We start from the raw sequence: 12,345 nt of genomic DNA, 5'->3' as shown, positions 1-12,345 counted from the left end.
GAAAGTTGGTGGTAGGAAGAAAAGGGAAAAAAATCAGAAACATAAATTAGTAAGCTTAAAAATAAGAACATGACTAGGCAACTGATTAAACATTTTCATCCCAAGAACTGAATAATAAACTAGCAAACGCCTCACTCAGTATAGCATAGTACAGTAACTAACCAGCCAAGATGCACAAGTAACCTAGTTGAATGAAAATATCCTCTTAGCAGTAAGCCGGATGCTGCATATACAGATAACGTTGCTTGTTTTAAACAAAGCATTAAGTATCTCTTGCACATAATGAGGGTGTATATCTTCCCTTTCAGATGACATCTCGCAAAAGACAACTTATTGTATGAAATAGTATGGAACTGTTTTCATAGAATCAGTGTCCAAGAACATAGATGGATGTTTGAAGGAAACAATAACATAAAAAAACTGGTATTCCACATCTTTTCTTGTTGTATTAACTACCAATTACACAACCTCTCATAATAGCTTCGTTCCCAGTAAAAATAATTTATTTATTCACTATTGATTATTCAGTTAACTCGTTTTATGTAATTGGTAGGACATCACTCATCCTCTGTTACAAGCTTCCATACAGTACAAATCAAAACTAAAGCAATTATACTAACCATATTTTATAAAGTAAGGAAGTCCATTCATAAGAGCTTATTCTTTGCTCAAACATAATATATAATGCATTACGTAATATATAATAACCTATAAAATTTAAAGCAGTCATGAAAGCAATATACTTTCCGATTCTTCAGCGAGTAAATTTTAATGTTGAAATAGGTTTTACTGCTTATCATGCTGCCTTTTATGTAGAATGCCTTGGACAAATGTTTTGTTGTTCACAGTGTTTATATGGAGTTAGCATATGATCCTTATACATGAGCTAAACGTTTTATGCGGAACAAGATTTCTTTTGTTAACACATGACGGATACTTAAATCTCGAAGGGCAGGATTGCTAATTCAGTCTGTTTAGACTACATGACTTTCGATCGTAATCGTCCTTCAAAAGATGACAAAAATAACTGGCACGTTGCCAGTCCAAGAAATAAATGGCAAAGAAACGTTTTTACTAACAACTGTAGTCGTAACTCTGAAACGAAATAAGAATTAAAAATTGAATTCATAATAGATAAATTTATTTTCATGTATCCGCATCTTAAAAGAATTTATTTAGTTTAAAGGAAATTACCATTGCACTACTAACGAGTATTTTTTTTGTCAGGTGGGTATTTGCTGCCATTTGTTATGACATTTTAAAAACACGATCATGGAGCATAAATCTTTTTCTTTCAGGGTATCATAAAAGACACCTTAATATATTAGTTATTTGTGTATTTAAAAAGAACAACAGGACAATATTCATCTTGCTACAAGTTGACCTAAGTAGATTCTTGTGTATAATAAATAGATACTAGCTAATTTCCCCTAGGCGAGCTAATTGTTAACTTGTTATTAATTCCCTAATATAGAAGAGTCTGACCGACATTTTGCTTGTATTTTCTATTGCTACACGTAAGCAACTTGCATATTCATTGCTCATAGCACTACTCACTCTTCACTATGAACTATATGATCCATTCCATTGAAATTAATTTGAAAAAAAAAATTAAGATATGAAGTAATTAAAAACACTTTATCGTTTTTAGAAACAGCGGCAGTGTCAGCAAATGACATTTATTTATCATACAAACCATCACTGAAGGATATTATCCTGCTTTAACCGCACATTTCTGTTCTAGTCTTCAGCCATCACAAGCATGAACACGCTACAGAAAGTGACGAATGCGATATGATGATACAACCACTGTGAGGGGGCTCTCAGTGGTTGTATCATCATATAAATTAATAAAAAGCAGAGCTCTGGACCTGAGAAACCGTTGCCTATTTCTAAAATATGAAAAAATATTTTTTTTTCAAGATTTTTCAAACAATGTGATGTATGATCCTACATATACACAAAACTAGAGAACATGTGATGTGGAGGATGAGGGAGCTTCAGATTTTAACAGGGGGATATGACGTGTCCTGCCTATTCCAGAAATAAACTTACTAAGAAAACCTGAATAAAAATAAACTTAGTTTTGTAATAAAGTATTATTCCCTATACGCATTAGACTCACACAATCATAAATATCAGGTGACGAAATAAATCCCTTCCGTTCTTTTCTTGATCAAACCAACGTACCCCATAGCGCAATGGTGAAGACACAATTATCAACAGCAATTTTTAATATCCTACGCTGATTGCTTCTGTACACAACTACAAACATCAGAATGATTTATAGTAATAAGCAAAATAACTTTTCGATTACATGAGCTGATATAAGAAATTAAGAATAAACAGACAATAATCTGTTCGCTGGAATTAAATGCTGGGTGATATTCAACCAGGCAGATTTTTCAGTCAGTCAAATTTCAGTCTTTTACTTGCATTCGGATTTAGTAATGCGCGGATCAGGAAAATTTTCAGCATCCTCTGCTGTCGGCTAGACCTTTTATCTGAAACCCAATTTTCGGAATGTCAAAGTTTGTTGAAAATTTGGCTCGGCTTACTCTAAGAAAATGTATTTTCCCTCACTACTAAATATTAATTGCATAAAAGGGATATTGAGCTGTTTCCCGGACTCTCACAAAAATACACCAGACTGACATTTCTTTCAGTAGTTATTTCACTAATGGATATTTTTATAATAGTCTTAAACCAGACATGTTAACCTTCCGCCGTTTGTAGTTTGTTTTTTTCCAACGAATTATTCTAATCACTGAGTGTTAATCCACGGGTGTTACTAGTCTACATGAATCCAGACTGTATTCGTTTAGGTGAAATTTAATTCATTAAAAACTGTTCAGTGTGCTTTTGTAGCAATCCGTTATTATGGTTAATGCACTTTCTAATTTTACATGTGAGGTTTTCTTTTTAATCTCATTACGCTGTGCACAATTATGAGACATCTCCTTTGTATAATGAAATTACGCTTCTCCTAACAATAAACTGTGATTGATTTTTCCTAGCTGAACGAGAATCTGAAGTGCGTCTTATTTATTAAGTGTCCATTGTAGAACAGAGTTCTGAGGATGTGTTAACACGATAAAAGAACTACCGGCTTTAATGCTAAAATTTATCTATTTTAACTGTCATCCTTATGCTTTATAATATAGCTACATATTTGATAATTTCTTCTCCTCTAACTTTCTTCATTCCACGAGTTAAATTATTACGTGATCACAGCTAGCAATCTTCTGTGGTAACATACATAGCATCAGAAATGCGTGAATGCAACAAGTTCGTGAAGTAAGACCTTAGTCTTACTCTAAAGCTCTTGATTTTAAGCATTTGGTGATAACGTACTAAACTTGCCAGCAAAGGTTGGTTGATTGGTAGAGCCTCTAATGGCTCGCGAAAAGTTAAGCAAGTTTGAGCGCTGTCACTAGTTGGAAGGAGATCAATCGTTCGATGCTGTTGGCACACTCTCCCTCGATGAGTCTTTGGACTCCCTGGAGGTATCACATAAGAATAATAATATTACTTTAGAACTTTAGCTATCATGAGGTGTTCTTCTCGTACACTAAGAATTTAATATATACAGGGTGGTTCAAAATTCCACGTACAAATTTTGAGGAAAGGTAGAGAACATCAATATGAACCATATTCACATAGGAAAGCATGACCGGAAACGCCACCCGAAAGTGATAGGTGGCGCTGTTCGCCAGCGCTTCAGATGAGCAATTGGGCTTCCTCATTGAAGCTTTCGACGTCGTACGAAGAACATGCGTCGCTTTACGAACGCTGAGATGGCAGACATGCACTTCGTTTACCATATTACGTATCCAACTGCTATTGAACTGTTCAGTTACGCCTAATAAAGTTTTTTACACTACTTACTGCCTCGTTTATTTCTGTATCTTTGTGTCCCTGTTAGTACCTTCCGGTTGCGTTTCCGGTCATGCTTTCCTATATGAATATGGTTGAGTTTGATGTTCTCTAGCTCCTCTCAAAGTTTGTACTTGGAATTTTGAACTAACCTGCGTATGCGTGGGCATCAAATGCGCGTTTGCTCTTGCTGAGTAAGGATTCGAACCATACCTATCTATGATAGCTCTAGAACAATAACACAACATATATCAGCAACGGTCTAATGATTAGGGCAGAAAACACAGGGTAGTTAGGAGTTGTTGGAAATTGAAGCCAACTAAGTACAGCTATATCCGAGAATGAACATTAACTTTGTCTTTTCTTTGGAGTGTGGAGAGGTATGACTAATAATGAACAATGAATACGACAGTATTCATTGTTTATATTAATTGAACTCGCATTCCAAATTTTCAACTGAAATATATTGTCTATTATGATATCATAATTTCCAAAGTAGCTCTTGAATTAGACAAATTTAATGCTTCTTCTTTTATATTCTTCTCTTGATATGCCCTTTATATTCTTCTAGGACGCCATTTCTAGTCTGATAATGAAGTACAACCAGCATGGCTACTTAGACCAACTGCAGAAGAAATGGTACGGACGAGTGCCCTGTTTCGATGATACTGTACATCGGTTCAACCAACCCTCTCCACTTAGTATTGGAGCAGTTGCAGGTGTGTTCATCATGCTATTGGTTGGAATGTTCGTCGGAGTTTTAATACTAGTCATGGAGCATCTTGTCTTTAAGTATGCCCTGCCGATTTTAAGAAGAAAACCAAAACACTGCTTCTGGAGGAGTCCCAATCTTATGTTCATGAGCCAGGTAAGAAGGTTCTTTTGACGTCTACAAGTCATACCTCAATATATTTACCAGATAAAATACATCAGAGTTAATTATTCAGTTAATGGGAGTGGTTTAAATATGTTTAATTCTAAGCGAATACAAGAATGCATAATATAGATGAATATTCATTAATTTATTAAAAATATGAAGGATAAGTCAAGAGACTAATTAAAACGGATAGGCACATTCAGGATTTGTCTACTGTAGTGCCAAAAGTGAACTAAATTGTAACTGTTTATTATTATTATTTATATATATATTTACATGTTGATCTGTTATTTATAGAACAGAGGGGAGTGGCAATGTGATCGTATATTGCGTACTCTCACACAGTCAATAATCTAGTTATTATTTGCACACTTCAATAGATGATCTAGTTACGAGGAAAATAATTGAAACAGTTACAACGAGGCAAAACTTTATCCAATCCGGGTGTAATAGTTATGATTGTATATATACAAATTAAACGAAAAAACGCAAAGCTGACCATATTGAAAGTGGGTGGATATTGTCAAGATTTTCTACATATGCATTAGCTTTTTTGTTTGCACATGTGTGTTTGCCAGGTGAGCACTTAACCATACGGTACACACATAATATGCCGGAAAGTATGCATATCGTTAATGCATAGTAGTTTGGATAAAAATCGGTTTAATGTATACTGTCGATGACGAACTAGAAATATATGTGAACGCACGAGATGGTTAAAAATGGAAGTGGATAAATCCGATCATTGAGTGAGCTACGTCATTGATCATCATCCAAAGAAATGCGTTTGTTTAGAACATCTTTATATCAAAATCATTTACAAGTATTTCAGCGATTCTTGTAAACGATCTGCCATAGAGTTCATTTTATATTGAGAAAAGTATTAGTTTGACTTCATTTCATGCGAAGGGCCATCTGTCACTATTTCAGTGAACTTTCAGAATCACTCAATCAATATATGAATCCGTCTCTTCCCTGCAACCAACCCAATGTTCAGACACCTCTTAGAACAAATTAAGATATTTGATCTATTTAAAATGGACAAATGATTTACTTAAAATTACTGATCAATACTTACTATTCTGATTATTCACCAGTTGAAAAGCATGGAAAATTCTTACTGAATTTGCGAAAGAATGGGTTATTTGACTGGAATTTTCAATTAACTGTAATTTTACTACATATTACTGTTCCTTTATTTCTCTTAGACCCCAAATAATCTTATTCTTATAGAATGCCCAAAGAAGAGTTAAAACTTCCTTTGAGAGTTGTGAATCTCGGATGAATATGTGCAAAGCAACTCTTTGTAAGTGTGCCACCTACTCCATTCAAGCCATGAATATATTTTTTATATTTTTTAAGGTTTCTGCCTAGTCTCTGAAGAGAACCAAAATACATGTCAGTTGGAAAGAGCTGTTAGACCAGTGAAACCTTGAAAATGCACTAATAAAAGGTGAATAAAAGTCATATATTTAAAGAAAGTAATGCGAGCTAAGGCAACTCAGATGGCGAGGATTGTATTCTCGTAAGCTCTCAGGTCAATTGTACGAACCTTTCATAGTTTCTATAAACATTCGGCTTTGAAATAATGTTGGATCTAATATCCACTTTGTCTATGTAAAACATTCTAATTTTAATAGAAAAAATATCTCCTATTACTTACTAAGCAACCGTCAGTTTCTAATAGTAGGTTAAGTTAAGACCAACATAAACATCTCATTAAAACCAATGAATAACTGAAAGGACATACCTGGCTGTATATTGTTAAAGTAGACAATCGTCTACTTTAGCAGGTCAGTCGTTTTTTTATTATTATCTGACATATGATACGAAAGGTTAGTATTTCGTTTCATAAAATCCATGTATTTATTCTAATTGTACATAATAAATAATCAATATTGCCTAATAATATGTGCAGACCTTTGGAGATTCTATGAATATTATGTCCATTATGAAGTAGAGGATATACAGGGTGGCCATAAAATAACTTTCCCTCTTTGGAGGCATCTGTAGCTAAAACCAATAAGCGGAATGAGATCAAATTTTATATTGAGACTTTTGAAGGAATGGGGAGATGATTTCCGCGGAAAAAAAAAAGAGTACAAAATTTCGCCGATAGGGGACATTTTGGCGCTGGCGGAGCCGAAAACAAGCGGATAATTACAGTAAAGGCAAATAAAATGGAATAATAACATTTTGACGGTGTAAGCGACAGCCGCGTCACTCATTCCAGCTGAATATGTGGCGCTTTACAATAATAATAAGAATAATAATTATACGGAATACTGAACTTATACGGATGGAAGTGAGGCATTTTCCGTAAGATTTTCCGGACTGTATCATAAGCTATATCAAATTCACGAGCGATTGGACCACCACTGGTCTCTGTGTCGTCGAATACCGCAGTAGCAACGTCTGTTACTGTCTCTTCTTGCACTGCTTTCCATCCTCTGCCAAGTCTAACTCCTAGTGATCCAGTTTCTTCAAACTTCTTAATCATAGCTCTCAGTGCTACAGCTGACATAGGACCCGTACGCAGGTTATGAAGCCTTCTAAATTCCCGAAGGGCCGCCACGGCATTGCACTGCTTAAGGTAAAACAACTTAACAAGTAAAGCACACTGAGGCAAGATAGAACGCATATTGAGCATAATTTGTCAGTCATACGAATAACTGCTTGAACGTTCTCAATCCCTTTTTAAGTGGAATTGATGGCGCTGATCTCATGTACGCGCAGTAAAATTTGGATAATCCATTTTACCTGCGTTTACTGCAAATATTTGACTGCCTTCTGCTCAGCGAGCGCCAAAATTGGCGCTTTTGGTACTAATTTTTTTTTTTCGCGGAAATCATCTCCCCATGCGTTAAAAAATCTTAATATAAAATATAAAAATGCCTCTAAAGAGGAAAAATTGTTTTATGGCCACCCTGTACTATTATTATACAAACACTCCCTGGAGTAAAGACACATCGAAGGAGGCAACAGTAAGATAAAATCTAACATAGGTAATGACTATCATACTGCATTTTAAATTAATTCAATCTTTATGCAATCACCACCTTATTCGGTAAAGCATTCCACTCACCAACTACTCTCCATGCAAAAGAAGGCATGCTCCACTCTCTTATGCACCATATTAGATATTAGAATCCTATCCACACTTCAATATCTCCAAAACCTAACAGTATTCTTCAAGAAACAGAGTGGTCCATGCAACAAAATGTGAGTATTCAAAGTTTTCATGTCCGAACTCTTCTCTCGCATTTTTCAATCGTTTCCAGTTTTTTTTATTTTGCTTTATCAAGGATAAGACAATCATTCTTCTATTAAGAATCTCCGACAAGCATTAAGAGTAATCTTGTATAGTGAAGACGTATTCACATCAGCAGGCCTCCTATATATTTTCAATAGTTAATGGTACGAAGTAAGAAGCAGCGAGAAGTATTCGTGACGCTAATGATGCGAGGGTTGGCTTGTGTTGCTGTAGCAACCATCCCATTATTCCGCCAGCATTATGAAAAGTCAGTGTTGCACATAAAAACATATCTTAAGATAGGATTTACAATATTCATAACAAAAGAATGTTTTTGTCTTTGTTTTTTTACTCAAAATCGGCAATTTATTTTCCATTGCTTTCTCTTAATGTCTATGAGACAGGGACTCTGTTAAGATTGCCAAAAGACAAACGTAGTAAGGGATATAAGGAGGATTCGATTCATGTGTTTAATAAAGCTGACGTTCTTATCTATGAAATAAACTAATACATCTAATAGGATTGAAATGTTAGCGGTAAGATTAAGTGAACATATTCTCAATTTCCTTTATGGCCTTAAGGCGTAAGGAAGTTTCTTATTTTGGTCAATGCAGTAGAAATAAAGTTTAGTGCTTTTTTACGAGTATCCTAGAGGTAGACGAGGCCTACAGAAAACGAACTGACAACAAATCCCACTGGATAAACGAAATCGATCTATAAAACTTCTTCGGAATTTTATCGATCGATTAACTAACTGCCTTACATGATACTTGATTACAAACCGATCCGTTTCTTGTACAATGTAACTTCTGCAGTCATTAATTTGTAGTGGATTACTGGGTTAGAAAAGCAAGTCATGAGACTGAATATAATCTGATAGCAATTATACTTGTTTCTCGGTAACAGAGCCGATATTATGAAATGCGGTATGTTTGAAAATCTCTCATGTAATTTATAATTTGGGGACTGCAGACCCTAGCAAACAGGGATGATATGATTGAAACTTACAAACTTCTGAAAGGGTCACCTAGGATTTCAATTGATGGAATTTTTCAATTTATGGAGGGTGGGGAAAGGACGAGAGGGAATTCTTGGAAGCTGAGAATGAAGACCCCAAGAAGGGTATGAGGGCTAGATTTTTCTTTTAGAGGGTGGTGCGTGATTGGAATGGATTGCCATTGGATGTTGTGAGGGCAAGCAGTGTGAACGAATTCAAGAATAAGTATGACAGCTGGTTTGGCCTCCGTCGATGAGTCTCTGACTCCCTGAAGGTCTCTCTTATAATAATAATAATAATAATAATAATAATAATAATAATAATAATAATAATAATAATAATAATAATAATAATAATAATAATAAAAGTATCAATTTGCAAAATAAAAAGAAAACAAACTTGAAAGTATCTATACGTTAAATTACTTTATCTTTCCGTATGAAAACAATATTTCTACAACATAAATTGCACAAAGTTAAACGCTTTTATTTATAGAGATTCTGCCTTCTGTTTATATACTATCAGTGATATTCTTCTTGCGCTATGAAAGCGCGTTATGCAACAGTAAAATAAAAGTCCAGTACGTGATTTAATAATAAAATCGGAATTTACAGCGACCTTACAGATGTTATATATAATTATAAGGAACTGTACTAACGATCGTCTCTGTACATCCTCTTTGAAAAGCAACCAAGAAGCAGCTGGAGCTGATTCGGAGCGAAAATATACCCAAATATGATATTTTTTCATCATCATCATCATCATCGTCATCAAATTCCTGACATGTACCCTCAAGGGATGTACAGGATATGATAGTACCACATGAAAAATTTACATCAATACTAACTTCCTATCTACAATTTTCTTCCTAATCAATCTGTTACTTGTCAAGACTCCAACATTATCAGATATTATATTTTTATCGTCTAAGGCACTTTGTACCGTATCAATCCACCTATATCTTGGTTTTCCTCTGGTTCTTTTTCCTGCCAATCAGGCAGAGAACACTTGTTTTGCTAATCTTTCCTCGCCCATTATGTTTAAGTACCACCTTACATTAACTCTGCTAATGCATTCCTGGATGCTGACAATGTCAAGTTCTTTCCTAATATCCTCGTTTTTAATATGATGTTGCCATTGATGCCATCTGTTCACGCCTCTAATCTTTCTCAGGACTCTCATATCTGCGGTCTCTAGTCTTTGGTCAAGTGTTTTACTTCTGACCCAGCTCTCAGATCCATAAGTTAAAACTGGTTTGAGCACTGTCTTCTATACAGCTAATTTAGTGTTCCTACTAATTTCTCTCTTATTCCATATGAATTTATTCAATTGACTTCCTACCATACCAGCTTTGTCGACTCTGCTGTCTATTTCCATATATTTAATTTACCATCTTCACTAAAAATCGTGCCTAAGTAGCTGAAATGTTTTACTTGTTCCACAGGTTGCCTGTTCACAACACAGTTGACATTTTCAACAATTCTACCTATGTTCCTTGTCTTTGTCTTTCTAATGCTCACCTTCATACCATGTCTATTACAACAGCTATTCAATTTAGTCGGAGAATCTTGCAGACTTGTAGCAGATTTATTTAGAAGTATAACATCATCCGCATAAAGCAAAGAGCTGACATTAACATCTCCAATTCTGATATCATGTTTAATACCACTTTCCTTACTTTCCTTCATAATGTGATCCATATAGATAATGAATAACAGAGAGGATAATGTACATTCTTGTCTCACACCAGATTTAACATTAAACCATCTTCCTGTACTTCCTTCAATTCTAACTGCTGACTTACAACTCAAATAAAGATTAAGTATTGCTTAATATAATGCCCCATTGACACCATATAACTGTAACGTATTGAATAGCTTCTCTCTTGGCACCATGTCATATGCCTTTTCCAGATCGACAAAACTTCAACGCACATCTTTGTTATATTCCCATGATATTTGTTTCATACTCAAATATACTGAACGTCTTTACATTCATGCCCCTATTTAATCACAAACAGCGTAAGTGATAGTTGGCATACATATTACAATTTATTCACTGATAACTGAACCTTAATATTCCTGAATATCATGATGATTTATTTAATACTTGATTTTTGAAAATTTAATGAAACTGATTTGCTCATTGTTTTATCGTTTACGAGGTAAGAGTGTAAAACTTCATATCGAACGTTATTCCTTAGCTGTAGAACCGCCTTTCTCGAGAGATTATCAACCTTATTTGGCAATAATTCAACGTTTACAAAAAGGAAGCGAATGTGAAAGAAACAGCAACCCAGCGAACATTTTGATTTGCACTGGAAGTACTAAGAATAGAATTAATGACTGAGAAAATACACTAGTAAAACTACATAGTTCTGTATGGGACATCATCGATATCAACAGTGATATTGAGCATTCCCCGCTAGTACTGGCGTCATGATTCTGAAGGTGCTCGCTGAAATTCCAAACTGGACGGAGATGTTAACAAAAACAACAGGTCAACTGGTTTGCGAAATATTATTCAATGATTTGCTATTCGCCCAAACTGCAGATTTCTTTCGGGACCAGAAGGCCTGCCGACAGAGAGTCATATGGGCGCAGCTAATTAGCAACGACGTTTAGCAACCCATTACGTAGGAAATATATCCTCATTACAAAAGTGTCTGTTATTAGTCTGGACCGGATTCACGAAGCATAAATGGTCGATCCTCATTCTGAAGTTGTGTAGTCTCGACAATGTCCATCTGTTTGAAAGACCCACATTCAAATATTGTCTGCAACGAGAGGTGCTTTTATGATGGCTTTTCTGCTATTAGCTGGATTCATGCGGAGTTGTAATTTTTCCTTCTGAAAAGTGGGACCTATCATCCCTCAGAACAGTTGGACAACACAAGTAATTAACAAACTTAATATGTTAGTTTCGTAGTCTTTAATTGCTTTAGTCATACTTACATCCAAATAACTAAACCTAATTTTATCCATGCCAAAGTACCACATATTTACTTTGCATTTCAGCAGCCTTTGTCATTTCTCCCTCTGGCGGATTAATTCTTGTGCCTTATTTCTTCAGAATTGTAATTGTGCGCATTTATTTCATTAACATATGGTTTACTAGGATCTATCCTCCATAACAGTCAAAAAATCAGCAAAAGGCACCCTCCCATAATAATAATAATCTGGGAAATCCGTTTAAATATCAGAGAATGTCCCAGTTTCTCTTTAGGAAAAGCTAAGTTACTCCATATCAGGATGGATTCAATTCTTCCCTCTCTCAATATACAGAAAGCAGCCTATGAAAAAAAAGTAAGTGTAGCATATACATCGCAGACGACTTATTGTA

The 12,345-nt window shown here is 35.0% G+C and overlaps 1 protein-coding gene across 1 annotated transcript in view; it reads left to right on the top strand.

Annotated features, from left to right (window-relative positions):
* LOC150092579 (glutamate receptor ionotropic, NMDA 3A-like) overlaps nt 1–12,345 on the top strand; it is a 79,891-nt gene that overhangs the window by 43,775 nt on the left and 23,771 nt on the right. Inside the window, exon 7 of the mRNA XM_090414240.1 lies at nt 4,448–4,744. Coding sequence (XP_090270366.1) covers nt 4,448–4,744 — 297 coding nt within the window. The remainder of the gene's footprint in view (nt 1–4,447; nt 4,745–12,345) is intronic.

This window comes from Typopeltis vanoorti, chromosome 25 (assembly GCF_054136105.1).
Source record: "Typopeltis vanoorti isolate ZY-2024b chromosome 25, IOZ_Tvanoo_1.0, whole genome shotgun sequence".
Taxonomy (NCBI): Eukaryota; Metazoa; Arthropoda; class Arachnida; order Uropygi; family Thelyphonidae; genus Typopeltis; species Typopeltis vanoorti.
This window is presented reverse-complemented; position numbering and strand designations above follow the sequence as displayed.